This window comes from Haliotis rufescens, unplaced genomic scaffold (genome assembly GCF_023055435.1).
Source record: "Haliotis rufescens isolate VD_foot unplaced genomic scaffold, xgHalRufe1.0.p SCAF_216, whole genome shotgun sequence".
Classification (NCBI taxonomy): Eukaryota; Metazoa; Mollusca; class Gastropoda; order Lepetellida; family Haliotidae; genus Haliotis; species Haliotis rufescens.
Window position 1 is genome coordinate 27,893 of NW_025963909.1, and position 14,455 is coordinate 42,347.

General features: G+C 41.5%; 2 protein-coding genes across 3 annotated transcripts; one reads left to right on the forward strand and one right to left on the reverse strand.

Moving 5' to 3' along the window:
- Positions 1 to 1,087: 1,087 nt before the first annotated feature.
- LOC124147249 (uncharacterized protein C3orf38 homolog) lies at positions 1,088 to 8,117 on the forward strand. Its single transcript, XM_046517907.2, has 3 exons — positions 1,088 to 1,298; positions 3,111 to 3,310; positions 5,524 to 8,117. The coding sequence occupies exons 1-3, from the start codon at positions 1,181 to 1,183 to the stop codon at positions 6,310 to 6,312; spliced, it is 1,107 nt and encodes a 368-aa protein (XP_046373863.2). The 5' UTR covers positions 1,088 to 1,180; the 3' UTR covers positions 6,313 to 8,117.
- A 758-nt stretch (positions 8,118 to 8,875) lies between these two features.
- On the reverse strand, positions 8,876 to 13,184 carry LOC124147264. 2 transcript variants are annotated; one of them, XM_048401368.1, is made up of 3 exons: positions 12,402 to 13,184; positions 11,041 to 11,145; positions 8,876 to 10,137 (listed from the first exon to the last, which is right to left on the reverse strand). In XM_048401368.1, the coding sequence occupies exons 1-3, from the start codon at positions 13,173 to 13,175 to the stop codon at positions 10,069 to 10,071; spliced, it is 948 nt and encodes a 315-aa protein (XP_048257325.1). In that variant the 5' UTR covers positions 13,176 to 13,184; the 3' UTR covers positions 8,876 to 10,068. The 2 variants fall into 2 exon arrangements, with proteins under 2 accessions (XP_048257325.1, XP_046373888.2); XM_046517932.2 differs by lacking the exon at positions 11,041 to 11,145.
- Between the last annotated feature and the right edge of the window lie 1,271 nt (positions 13,185 to 14,455).

Genomic DNA, 14,455 nt, shown 5'->3' on the forward strand with positions numbered 1-14,455 from the left:
CTTAGTGAAACGTGAATGAAGTAGAGAAAAATGTTTATAAATGAATTGACATCGGTGAAAGGGTTAACAGGTTCAGCGGCTAAAACCCACACACGAATAGATTTACTCTTGCGTGTAAAGCGTGGGTGAGAGAGCTACCCCTAGTGTATTGATACTAATGTGCGGTGACATAGTTACATGTTTGAACAGAGCGAATATATACAGAGCCAGCCTTACTGCTAGTCTCCTTTAGCAAAATTTGCTTCTATTGTGTGAAAGGTATTGACTGGCCTCTGTGGTATGCTCCACAAGAATGCTTTTGTTTGTTTCTTTACTCTAACGCTCCACAGGAATGCTTTTGTTTGTTTCTTTACTCTACGCTCCACAGAAATGCTTTTGTTAGAAAAATTCCATGCTCCACAGGAATTTGTTGAAATTCTATGCTCCACAGGAATGCTTTTGTTGGTGCTCCACGCTCCACAGGAATGCTTTTGTCCGGAAGGTATTACTTTCTCTCTACTACCGCTCTCAATGCGTCATATTACCACTCTCGAAAAAAAGGGCAATCGTGGTGTATAAGATAACACTGAAAAAGTAGTCAACTTGACATGCATGTCTTTAGATGCTTGCTACAACAGCTTTATTAATCACAGCGAAGTAGATTTCGCTTGACAAAATATTATCGCTCCGCTCTTATATGTAAATGTACCTGGGAATCTATGCACTGCATAGACATTTGCATTTATCCTAAATGACTGGCTTTCCTTTGTTTCGAAGTTCTAAACAACGAAAGTAGCTCTTCTTGTCTCGCCTCTATCTATAAAGAGAAGCCAACTCATCAACTTCAGCGAATTCAGCCTGGTTCCCTGGGTATGTAGAACAAGCGCAGCATACCCAGGGACCAGGCTGGAGTGAATTTTGAGTGATTATTTTACGGCGCTTCACGTCTTTCGCACGTCGATGTTAATGGCGTAAACATAGATAATATTGCTAAAACAGTCAACACTGTCGTCGTGGTTTTCAGATTGAACCCATGTCAAGGAAATAGAGTTGTGAATACATGAGATTTCAGGTTATAATTGTTTAATGTCGTTACAGCACGGAAAATAACATTTATGGCAGTGACCTTCACCCCTTAACATATCCGGTTGTAAGAAAGACGTGTGAGTTTTAAAAACATTTACATTTGTTTTAATTCATAATGAAAGGGGTAGAAAAGAAGGGATGTGAAGCGATCTTACGTAAACTTGACCAAGAAGAAGTTATGTCATTGAAAGACACTGTCACAAAGCGGCAGATTGCAGCTGAAAATAAAACAGGTTTGTAGGCTAGAACTCCAAATGGCCTCATGTCGTCATGACGGAAGATAGGCTACACATTAACTGTATAGGATGTAGGACTACTGCACTTTACCATGCTTATTGGACTATTTATATCTTGCAAGTGTTGAAACATTGCGGGTACCGATCGGAATTTCCGGCTTGTCTAAGGCTACATGGGAAGGTGCTGTCGTTCCCATGTACCGTGCATAGCGCAAAAGATACGAGTGTCTGTGGTCCCATGCAGAGGAGCAAATGCTGGTTATGCGATAAATAAATCCAAATTAATTTACAAATTTATCATTGTCTCCTGATTTGGGTCTGAAATGAACCTGTTGAAACTAAGGGTAATTTGTTATTCTAATTAGCCAACACTTTACCATGGTTGATATCACAAATAATTAGTGCACTTATAGCCTACCTGATGATCAGCGTCTGATTGTTTACCTAGATGCACTTGCAGGGTAGCCATTTTTTTCCTCAAACTTGAAAGTTCATTTACATGACATGGGTTTACTTTAAAATAATTAAATTTTCGTTGTGTTCATTGCAACTCATACAATCTGATAAGCTGAATTGGTCACGTGTTATTGCATTCATTTCCCAATGAAGGTAAATGATTAAGCCACGCCCACGCCACGCTTAATATTACAGTCGAGGGAATGCCCTTTCTGCTCGTGTGTATTGTCATGCACAGGGCATATAGCGAAATTCATTCATATTCATTGTCCAAACAACCCTTTGAGACCGAATGCAGAGAAGGAATGAAAAAGCAAATGATCAGGCTCGCTCGACTGTTATTTTTCCCGCTCGCCTCGATTCCACAATTTTCATGTCTTCAGGTTTTATTCCTAATTGGCATTTTCCTTGTGTGTCTTCCTGTTCTCCAGGAACAAATGTTTGAATCTGGCAGTAACTGACCATGTCATATGAAACACCCGCCTTCTCCCGGGAAATATCTGTTCCGGTTTGTTCAGTCTTACTGTTGCAGTTCTTCTCACCTCTTGCCTTGATTGACAGTTCCTATGAACATTGTTTGGATCCTACTCTCCATTGATTGGCTACTGACTTTGTACACCTGTCAAGTTATGTGCATAAACTAAACAATCACCTGATTCATGTCATGCCACAGTATGTATTCCTACACCTGGAGTATTTATCAATCTCGGCATTTTTGTCTGCTTTGATATATACAAATGTGTTTGGTTAATCTATTGGAGATGTTTTCATTGTCAAATTTAATTATAAGGATTAACTGTGAATTTTTTTCGGTTAATTGAGGTTTTTCGACTCCTACCTCAATGAACCCCCCAAAATACACAGTCAATCCTTAATTACAATGTATTACTTCATTTAAAAGGGTGAGATTCCTAACCCTAATCCTGAGGCTTGTAAACGATAGTGTCCTTAGTCATCAGGATAAGGAATTATCGACTGAGTTAACTCCCTTGCGGCATGGCATGTTGTCTGCTGATCAAACCAGATTTTTTGCTATTATTGTTAACAGTTTGGCATTGGATATGTACATCAATACCATGATTGCACTGTTTTTTTGTGGTTATTATCATGATTATAGTACATTATCAGGATACGCTTCTTTTCCATCAAGATTGCCTTCTGTAACATGTGGTTGATGCATGTCATCGTATCCCATTGCGTGGATCGATGCTCGTGATGTCAATCGCTGGATTGTCTGGTCCAGACTTGATTATTTACAGACCGCCGTCATATAGCCGAAATATTGCTCAGTGCGGCGTTAAATAACAAACAAACCAAACAAATCTGAAACGTGTGATGGAAATCTATTTGCAGATGCCATTCGTGCTATAATAACATACAGTGAAACATCGGGTGAGCTGCTGAGGAGGAAGAAGATTCGCAGGGAGCTGTTGTTCCAGTACCTCGATGACAACAATGTTCCCGTCTCAGTGAATGCTGAAAAACACCAGTTAATCCTGAAAATACTGGAGTACTGGGGTGTCAGTGTCAGCAATGGTACCCAAAACAAACAGGTATGCTAGATTTATGAATCAGAACAGACTTTTTGTATACATGGTATGACCTACCAGTCACTCCACCCCACACACAGGTCAGTAGATGAATGATATGAAATTTTACCTTCTTTACCAGCCAAACATTTTCTTCTTTATGCTGTTTTATGTTATAGCATTGAAAACAATCATCAAAATAATAGATAATTTATTTACTTGGCATATGTGTGCTTGAAACTGTATTGATGCTCAGGATCTTCTGTTTAATATTTGAACTATGATGCCCAGGAATCTGTCATATTAATTCTGTTGTCACCACAGAATATGTTGGAAGTTTTACTGGAATATCCAACTGATAATCATGATAATGATAAGCCAATTTATGATTTATCAGATTCCAGTCACCAAGTGGGGCCAAGGGTGATTGTGGTTCCAATCCCAGTTCGCCCCAATTCTAAGTTTGTGTCAGCACAATACCAATGTTCGTAAAAGTCTTGAGGCCTACATCACTTTAGACCTTCCTCTCAAATAAGCTGACATACTATGATAAAACTGGATTGCTGTTAAAAGTGTTGTTAAACCCAATTCACTCACTCACTCCCATTCACCAAGTGGATGCTCATAGTGCTATGTTAATATTAGTCCGGTCAATGGATCAGTGTGCAGTCAAATTTCATTCTCAGCTCTCTGAGGAGTATTTAATCAAAGTGTTTAGACATTGTTTACAAATTAGGTGTTAAAACATTGTAGCTTAAACATGTTACATCAATGAGAAGGATGAATCTGGCTAAATCAAACACTTTATCAATCTGTGTACTGGCTGGCGACCATTCTCCCGGAGGACCAATTATCGCCAACTCACCGTCATGGTGCACACGTGATAGCATCTGGTTTTACTTTTGCTCGATTTCATTCGAAGAGAAGAATATTTGTCCAAAAGTGATGAAAAAAACCAACTCTTGTGAAGAAAGATTAAAAAACCAAACCATATATAATCACCTTATTCAATTACAATTTTGGAAGAGATGTGCACACAGTGTTACATGACTAATTCGGGCATACAGTAAAACCCAGACACGATGATGCATTTTCAGTTGTCATAACTTACTATCTGTCATTTCTTCCCCAAATTACAATTCCTCTTCAACTATTTGTCCATAAATGCATAACCCTGTTTATATCGTGAAATCATTAGTACAGGGTGTTGAGGATTAGCATGTGTAAATCGAATTTGAGGACTATTGGTGTACGTCAGTTTGCAGACGACAAATTGATAAAAGCATTTCTTATTAATTGTAATGAATATAAAAATTGAATGTGACATGTAATTTGTGTAACTGAAGCTGTCCACGTGATTACGTGGCACATGCTGTTTAGATGATGGCAATTACTGGTACAGTTGGTCGTTAGGAAATTTCTGTTTCCACGGTTTTGATCCCTGTTGTCGCATTGAAACAGAAATCTACGGATTTTCTTTTTCCACAGACAGAAACACACGCATTTCCTCATAGTTCCACACAAATCAAAGTTATTTGCAGTTAACTTTGTGCATGTAATATTTCAGAAATAACATTGAATAAATGGTGATAACTAGTCAGTGACCAGTACATCTTTACATCAATACATGGTGCAGGTGCACAATTTCTGAAACAGGTGCATCTTATCGCTGTATATGTCTGACTTATCCTGTAACCATGGTAACAACTAGCTAGTTTCAGTTTCACATAGAATCTTTCAGTCAGACACATAACGTCATGAAGTGTAACATTGATTCATACAGATACAGGGCAGTCGTGTAGCCTAGTGGTTAAAAGCGTTTGCTCATCACGCCGAAGACCCGGGTTCGATTCCCGTCATGGGTACAATGTGTGAAGCCCATTTCTGGTGTCCCCCCGCTGTGATATTGCTGGAATATTGCTAAAAGCGGTGTAAAACCAAACTCACTCACTCATACAGATACAGGACATAGTCATAGATAGGGAATAGTTGCTTCAGAGCTGTTCCCTTCTTGTTGTAGCCAGACTGAAAATCCTTTTACCTGACTGAAATTCATGTGAGCTTATGTCTTGGCGCATTGTCATTCATTTGTCTGTACAAGGCCTATGAACACAATGAAGCAGAAATATTGCAAGTATGGTCCTTGCTATGGTGTCTTTTACAAGATGGCGACTGGTCATTCAGACAGCTGGATTTTATTATGAGCAATGATAAGTTGTTTTTTGTTGGTTTCACAGGCTAACAGTGCAGGTGGAGACTTCAGTCACAGCACGACAGAATGTCAGACAGATGTTCCCAGCAGGACGTCCAGTGGAACCCAGTCACCGCCTCCTGACGCTGCAGCCAAACACTCCATGGCAACCCAGGCTGGAGAAACACCTCCAGATACACAGATGCAGCTGCGGCAACAGCATCAGCCTGTTCCAGTACCTGTTCCTTTAGTCCTCGACCTTCAGGAAGATGAAGCATCCTCTGTGGTAGTCCCACCACCTGCTGCAGCAATGAGACTCCAGCCTCAACCCGAACATCAAAAGCTTGGAGAAACGTTTGTGTCGTGGTTCTACAAGATACTGAACTCGCACAATCCATCATTGAATCAGGTTCCCGAGGATTTTGGTCCACATCACTTCTGGAATGATGTGAAGTTGTATCTGCTGACTCGAACTCCTCATGAGAGCAGTGAGGAATATGAAGGAGGTGTATTGGTGTCACAGAGGTTCCTGGCTTTAGTGAAGGAAGAGCAGCTCCTGTTCAATCCTAACGTCACTGGAGATGGGGTGCAGGTCAAGTCTGATCCTCATGGACTGGTCATAATCATGGTGTGTGGAACAATTCACAGGAGTAATGATTGCCTAGGGGTCTTTCAACAAATGTTTGGGTTAATAGGTGATCCAAGGTATGACAACAACTGGAAGGTGAAGGTCACTAAGCTGAGGATTCAGAGCAGTCAAGTGACGTCTATCCCGAGGCTTCAGGACAGTGATAATAACGATTTGTTGGCCGTCATACCTTCTTCCACCAGATGATGGATTCTGGTCATATGTGTGCCAAATAAAGTAATGTTGATATGGTGATGGATGCAAACTTGGTCGCTTGAGCTTTATGTTTATTAAATACATGTCTCTGTGCTAGTGAACTATTTGTATGTATGCATATACTGATGATGCTTATGGAATGGTATATTGTCAGTTTCTGGTTTGCAAGGATTGCTTTCATGGCAGGTTACCACGGTAACAGTGATATCCAAGTTAACAAAAGCACCTGTTAGCTTTTCAATATGAATATTGAGACAGACAGATCGAATGTTGGCATGGGTAGCCCATCTCTTTCCTCACACAAAGATGAGCACACAAGATATACACTCACTCACTTGCACATAAATGAGCCATATTGTCATGATTACAGCACACAAGATATACACTCACTCACTCACTCAAATGAGCCAATATTATCATGATTACAGCACACAAGATATACACTCACTCACTCAAATGAGCCATATTATGATAATAGCACACAAGAAATACAAAAGCTCACGTAGATGGTAAGCATGTACTAGTATCAGATATGGAAATCATGTAACAGAGATGGTAAGCCTGTATCAGAGTGAGGCTAGGCATGTGTCAGAGATGTGGAAAGCCTGTATCAGAGATATGGTAAGCATTCATCAAAGATATGGTAAGCATGTATCAGAGAGATGGAAAGCATGTATTGGAGAGAGGGAAAGCATGTATCAGAGATAGGGAAAGCATGTATCAGAGATAGGGAAAGCATGTATCAGAGAGAGGGAAAGCATGTATCAGAGATGTGGAAAGCATGTATCAGAGAGAGGGAAAGCATGTATCAGAGATGTGGAAAGCATGTATCAGAGATATGGTAATAATGTATCAGAGAGAGGGAAAGCATGTATCAGAGAGATGAAAAGCATGTTTCAGAGAGATGGAAAGCATGTATCGGAGATATGGTAAGCCTGTATCAGAGATGTGGTAAGAATGTATAAGAGAGAGGGAAAGCATGTTTCAGAGAGATGGAAAGCATGCATCAGAGATATGGTAAGCCTGTATCAGACATATGGCAAGCCTGTATCAGACATATGGTAAGCATGTATGAGAGATATGGTAGGCATGTATCAGAGAGATGGTAAGCATGTATCAGAGAGATGGGAAGCATTTAACAGAGATGGAAAGCCTGTTACAGATATGGTAAGCATGTATCAGAGATTGAAAGCATGTAACAGAGATGGAAAGCATGTAACAGAGAGATGGTAAGCATGTATCAGAGATGTGGAAAGCATGTTTCAGAGAGAGGGAAAGCATGTTTCAGAGATATGGTAAGCCTGTATCAGACATATGGTAAGCATGTATGAGAGATATGGTAAGCATGTATCAGAGAGATGGTAAGCGTGTATCAGAGAGATGGTAAGCATGTATCAGAGATGGAAAGCATGTAATAGAGATGGAAAACATGTAACAGAGAGATGGAAAGCATGTAACAGAGATATGTTAAGCATGTATCAGAGATGTGGAAAGCATGTATCAGAGAGAATGAAAGCATGTATCAGAGATGTGGAAAGCATGTATCAGAGAAATGGAAAGCATGTAACAGAGATGGAAAGCATGTATCAGAGAGAGGGAAAGCATGTATCAGAGATGTAGTAAGCATGTATCGGAGAGATTATAAACCTATTCAGATTGATTTGATATTTTGGTATCATGTCTGGTTTGCCTCCTATTTACAAATGATAATCATGCTACTAATTGTTAGATATCAATGTATGTACCTTCAATTTGTTTAAGGTATTGTTGGAAGGTAAATATATGTTATCATTGTTTGACGTTTTAGTTTTGTGTTACTGTTGCATTTACCATTAAATCCACATCAGAGGGAATAATAAGTAGTAAATATCTACAGGAACAGATTCCATAGGGTGTAAAAGAGTGATGACAATTTTATCAACTGATCACTGACAATAAGTGATGACACCAGGTGTTCGCATAAATGGAAAGCTTGTCCTGCCCCTGGTAGTACCAACAATTCACTCAATTTTATTAAAAACGTAATCAGATATTGTGGACAAAAATGCTTTCCTTGAAACTAAATGTCAAGTAGACACAAAAGGCTTATTTCAAATCCCAACTTGAAAGTCATTTTGCTGAGACCATAATTCCAGAGCATATCTGAAGAAAATGAGAAAATAGTTAACTTCTACTAGCATGTTATTTGGGTGTCAAATGATTTTGTATAATGGACAAGAAAATCCTACTCTCCTCATCCTTGCTGGCTTGTCTATTGCCTCTCTCTAGCTTGGCACAATGGCAGCTGACAATCATTACATGGCTGACTGCCTCCAAGGTAAAGTGGACAGAGCCGGCAAGAGAAAGTTCGGAGATCAATCCCGGTTGCCATATCAAAAGGCGTTAAAATGTGGTACATGTTGTTACCCTTCCTGGCACTCAGCATTATCGGGACAACACTGGTCAGTTCTTAGTCAATATACTGTATCCATATTAAAACTGTGACATGGTAGCTCAGTGGACTAGTCCGGACTAGTATCCGCACACACCCCCACATGTGCACATGACTATGTAACTGTAATGATCTGGAATTCAACATTTAACCCGATTTCACCTGACCTCACCTCATTATATGACTGAAATAAACAACCTTCAAACCAAAGTAGTTGAACAACCATATCTGTCTTAGTGATGGGACATTTTCAAATGTAAGTCTATCCAAACTTTTGAAACATAGAAATAAGTTAATTCAAATAGTATTTGACTGCAGATAGTGTGTACTGAATGATGTGTTTACTGTCGATGTAATGAATACTGTCAAATGTCCCTCCTGGGGTTCCATCCAATACTGGGACCCTGACAACGGTGACAACACAATCATGTTTATTATCCTTGAGGGAACACATATACAAATAAATAGTCATTTACCAGCAAATCTATTTTGATGACTCGCTGACCACATACACCAAAAAAGCAGCCTGTCGCAATCCTGCCGAAATGTTAATATTCACAGTGTTTGAAACAAACACATTAAACTGATGGTAAGATAGTGTGGATAATCTGCTTCTTTATTACAACTGTAGCAAGGTCATCCATTCTAACTTGCCAGTTACACATCAAACTTATAAATGACACTCAAAGATATGGAAAATTATAAACATTGCCCATTGACATTCCTATTAACAGGCGGGGCCGTCGGGTAGCCTAGTGGTTAAAGCATTCGCTCGTCACGCCGAAGACCGGGCGGGTTCGAATCCCGACATGGGTACAATGTGTGAAGCCCATTTCCGGTGTTCCCCGCCGTGATATTGCTGGAATATTGCTAAAAGCGGCGTAAAACCAAACTCACTCACTCAATCACTTTTAACAGGCGATGTTGTATTATACGCACTCATCACCGAGTTTGGTTCAAGACATGCTTTAGCCTCCTGCCTGGATTAAATGCAGGAATGTAAACACTCGGGATAGTCAGGATGCATGGGCTCCGTGTAGCTTTGCATTGTGATAATGGGTTAATTCTCAAATTGATTAATAAAGCGTAGTAAGTCGTTTCTTTATCACGTTAATGGTGTAGTAAAGCCTTGTAATATCAACATAGGGAAACCTAGTCTGTGGTCTTGTTTTACTGTGACGGTGAGTGTGAGGAAACAATTTCCATTCTGCACGTCTGTGCCTGACACGAACGGGAGACGCGCATGGTTACGATCTCAGGTCAGTGGTTGAAATCCTACTGCGTTACATTTGGCTTCAAGGGTTCTCTCCCCTTGATCAGAAGTCCACTCCGTGGCTGAACCCGTATGTTCGTCTGATGCTCTCCCTTGCTCCTGTTGGGTTATACTGTTAAAAGATAAAATGATATACAGAAACTCAGTTTAGCCACGTTAGTTACACTTCCTTTATAGGTAGATGAGGTGTAATTAGTGGCACTTAATTAGAGCTGGGGCGATCTAGATTTACCAAATCATTCTAGACTTCATTATCTAAATATATATTGCCACGAGTCAATTGTTAACCGGAATCCAGATCAACACGATGTAAACCTGTACCATCACATTAGCGTTATTCGTATCTTTGGTTAAAAGTAATCATTGATCAGCAAAAGAAAACCCCATCATATATAACGGTTAATAATCACGGCAAATGAATATGACAATATTAATATAGCGATTACTAAGCTGCCTGGCAACAGAAAGTATACACCCATGTTTGGTGGTGGCAAAAAATGAAACAAACAAGAAGCAGATATTCGGGTGTACGGGTATTATAATTGTGTTTTCGGCCTTTAGTTTGCAGTGTTTCGGCGACTGTTTTGAGCCTAATAGCGTTTTGATCGATCCAAATTTCAAGTATACACTTTCTTTTTCCCTCTAGTTATATAAATAAATTACTATCAAGGCCGTAGTTAACCTAGGATTATTCATTTTACATTCAAGTTAACTTTCACAAGGAATTTTTTTTCTATAAAAAACCAGGGGGGCAACTGCCCCAAAACACACCCACCCACCCCACCCCCTCTGCTCCCCCAGGCTGGCTACGGCAATGACTATCCGTGTACAAATGCAAATCAGCTTAAGCTAGCGACTGCATTAGCATACATGTAAAACGAATCTCGTGTCGTGACAAAAAAGAAAAGAAAAAAAAATTGAAGTAAAAGTTCAATTAGTGAAGATTTGAAGTGTACCCTCGTGCATATCTACTTAGTTGTGGTTAGTGTGCAAAGTGCAGGTGTTGATGTGGTACCTCTATCACATAACGATTGAAGGAGTGTGTTGGGTAACTGCCGCCATTACGCCTAGACTGCTCGTACATGCGTATCCATGACAACACTGCGGCCTCGCCAGCCAGCTGAAACCACACGTGAATCATCATACGTGCCCTTGGCCTTCAGTTATTAAATCAGAAACCGAGCTCTCATTTTTACCTAGGATCTTAATATTATCTTACATGATAATACGATACACTTACTCTTTAATACAGGACATGGCCCTTGCTAGCGAAATAAATGTTCAAAATTATTCAATTTTGTCTCCACTAACGGGGCGCGGTCGGATAACCTAGTGGTTAAAGCGTTCGCTCGTCACGCCGAAGACCCGGCTTCGATTCCCGACATGGGTACAATGTGTAAAGCCCATTTCTGGTGTTCCCCGCCGTGATATTGCTGGTTTATTGCTAAAAGCGGTGTAAAACCAAATTCACTCACCCTGCTAACGGACCCAATGATTTGGTCAGGCTTTTGGTGACATACCCCTTCTTTGGAGACGAGAAGAACAGCCAAGTTGCAAATACATACCTAACATTATTGATCAAGTTAGAAATTGGGTGTATATTTTCATGTGTGCGCAATTGAAGATTGTGTTGTATTATCTGTCGTCTGCTTTCTGTACCCAACCCGTTGTCATTGAGGAGCTCGGGTGGTCTAGTGGTCTGAGGCGAAACAGGTCGTGACCCCTAGCAAGCCAGGGTAGGTGGTCGTGCATAGCCTCGCAATGATCCTTGGTCTGTTGCACCCTTATGTACTGCTTGTGTGTTTCAACAAAGTAATAAACATCGACGAATTCGCCCTTTCGGCTTCCACCTATATTAAGCTGACACGTCGTGATCCGCTTGTAACTGAACTTACTCACTCACTCCAGGGTGTGATCTAGGTGAATATGCCGAACTATTTGTAGTCATGCTGTCAAAGGTCTGAGGCGTGATGGTAGAACTGGTCGTCTGTTTAGAGCGATTGAACCATAAAGTAACTACATGAGTGTGACTGGAACTATCCGAAATCGCTGCTAGTCCACTCACTGTTTTGACACGAGTGTCCCATTCGTATAAAGCGTCGCGGGTATCTTATCTGAGTTGCGTCGTAGATCCAGTGATCAAGAGTTCGAAAACTACATCCGCCCTGCGTATAATTCGTGGTTTCTCAACACTACACACGCACCTATAAGTTTCACCAAAGTGACTTCTGAGACCTGCATCACTTTAGCCTTTCCCCCAACAGTAAGCTGACACGCTGTGATATAACTGGAATACTGTTAAAAGGGGCATTCAACCCATCTCACTCACTATGTCTAGCATTAATCAATAATTACATTTTAAAAAACCGTGTTTACCTCCATGGATCTCCTCAAGTCGTTGGAGTATTGCCGTCTCAAGCTGTCTTCGTCGTAGTTCGTCCCCATCGTCGCCATCGTCGCCATCGTCACTGCAGTCGTCGCGTCTACCTCCCTGTTGCCACTGCTGTACACTACGGGCGCACTATCCTTGATCTGAACCTTCTTGCTACTCTTCGATGTCTTAGCAGCAACTATTGGCTTCGCCACGCGTTTCTTGGGACGGGTTGCTTTCTCTGCACCATACTCCTTGTATTCATACTCTCTGTATGGGGTGATGTACTGCTTGAACTTCACCTCCTCGTACGGTTTGTCGTAGGGTTTGTATTTATATTCCCTGTGCCTTATGTCCGGGCCAAGTGGCAACCCCATTGAGATTGGGATTTTCTCAGCAAATTGGTTTGTATTCTTGCCATGGTACTTGTTTCGTGATTTGGAAACTTTATTCATCTCCTCATAACTCTTATACTTGTACTCCCTGTACGGGATATCGGGGCCGGTAGGCATGGACATGGAGATGGGCAGCTTGTTGGCATAGTATGGTCCTTCTGTGACGGTGCCGCCATGGCGACTCTGGTTCGACTTGGCTCCCTGGAACCCGACGGCGACGGCCCTGGTGGTCCTGGGCGTGTCGTATTGGTAGGGTTGGGGCTGGGGGTACGTGGGGACGAGGTTTGGGTTGTACTGGTACTGGTTCGTGGGCACATACGGCACAAAGTCGTCGTCAATGGGTGCGACCCGTTTTACCCACATGGGTGATAAACCTGTCGCCATGTCCTGGCCGTTGCTGGAAGAAAAAACAGCGATTAAGTTTGTTTGTTTGTTGTTTAACGCCGCACCCAGCAATATCCCAGCTATATGACGGCGGTCTGTAAATAATCGAGTCTGGATCTGATAATCCAGTGATTGATATCATGAGCATCGATCTGCGCAATTGGGATACAATGACATGCATCAACCAAGTCAGCGAGGCTGACCACCCGATCCCGTCGGTCGCCTCTTACATCAAGCAAAGTCGCCGTTTACCGCAAGCATGGGTTGCTGAAGACCTATTCTACCCCGGATTTTCACGGTCCAGCGATTAAGCACAGAGACCGACAAACTAGGAGCATTTGCGACACTCAAGAAATCTAGTAATTTCTACGACTGACTACGTAGGTTTGTAAGTATAAAAAGGGGATATCATAGCCTTGTGAGAATAAACTGGGCGGCAAAAGAAAGTATAGGTAGAGTTCCATGATCGATAAGAAAATAACAAGAAGGAGTTTTCTTGTGAATTATAATATAATTTAGGGAGGGGTAACAAATGATTGATCAACCACAGTTTGAATGAATCTGTGCAATCACAGGTAATGTAAGATCAAGGTAAACAATGATGGGGTAAGAAATTTCATTTTCAAAAGTTGTCTGAAATGTCACCAAAAAATTGTCAGACACACTACAAGTTCATTGTCGACACAGTTGCCTTCAATAGCGTGTATGACCTCAATGCATGCTGTGATACGCCGCCTCATCGATGACGTCAGTCTTCTGATGACGTGGACTGGAATCCGTTGCAACTCGTCTCTCAGGGCCTGCTGCAATTCTTGTCTGTTGACGGGAGGCTGATGGCGTGCTCTAATCTATCTGTCAAGATGGTCCCACAGTCCCACAGATGTTCAATAGGATTCATATCGGTTGAGTGGGCAGGCCAGGGCAAAACGTCAACGTTCTGCTGGTTTAGAAAGTTCCGAGTCAAACATGCAGTATGGGGCCTGGCATTGTCGTGTTGAAACAATGTCCCCTGCTGTTGGCTTTGTAGGAACGGAAGCACAACTGGCTGCAACACTTGGACTCTGTACTGCACAGCGTTCAGGTTTCCCTGTATAATCACTAAATCAGTCTACTGATCTCCGCAAATACCGCCCCACACCATGACACCTCCCCCGCCGAATGGATAGACCTGTCGAATACACGCCGGAGCCAAAAGTTCCCCTCTGCGTCGATAAACTCGTTCTCTGCCGTGATTTCGAAACAAGTTAAACCGACTTTCATCAGTAAACAGCACTCGACGC

What these genes read in the sequence shown, in the direction of transcription:
- LOC124147264 (XM_048401368.1), bottom strand. Translation starts at nt 13,175, where the DNA reads ATGGCGACAGGTTTATCACCCATGTGGGTAAAACGGGTCGCACCCATT. An exon ending in ACTTGAGGAGATCCATGGAG is followed by an intron (nt 11,146 to 12,401) that starts GTAAACACGGTT and finishes GTGTGGTTTCAG; the next exon opens with CTGGCTGGCGAGGCCGCAGT. An exon ending in TCAATCGTTATGTGATAGAG is followed by an intron (nt 10,138 to 11,040) that starts GTACCACATCAA and finishes ATCTTTTAACAG; the next exon opens with TATAACCCAACAGGAGCAAG.
- LOC124147249 (XM_046517907.2), top strand. Translation starts at nt 1,181, where the DNA reads ATGAAAGGGGTAGAAAAGAAGGGATGTGAAGCGATCTTACGTAAACTT. An exon ending in TGCAGCTGAAAATAAAACAG is followed by an intron (nt 1,299 to 3,110) that starts GTTTGTAGGCTA and finishes ATCTATTTGCAG; the next exon opens with ATGCCATTCGTGCTATAATA. An exon ending in ATGGTACCCAAAACAAACAG is followed by an intron (nt 3,311 to 5,523) that starts GTATGCTAGATT and finishes TTGGTTTCACAG; the next exon opens with GCTAACAGTGCAGGTGGAGA.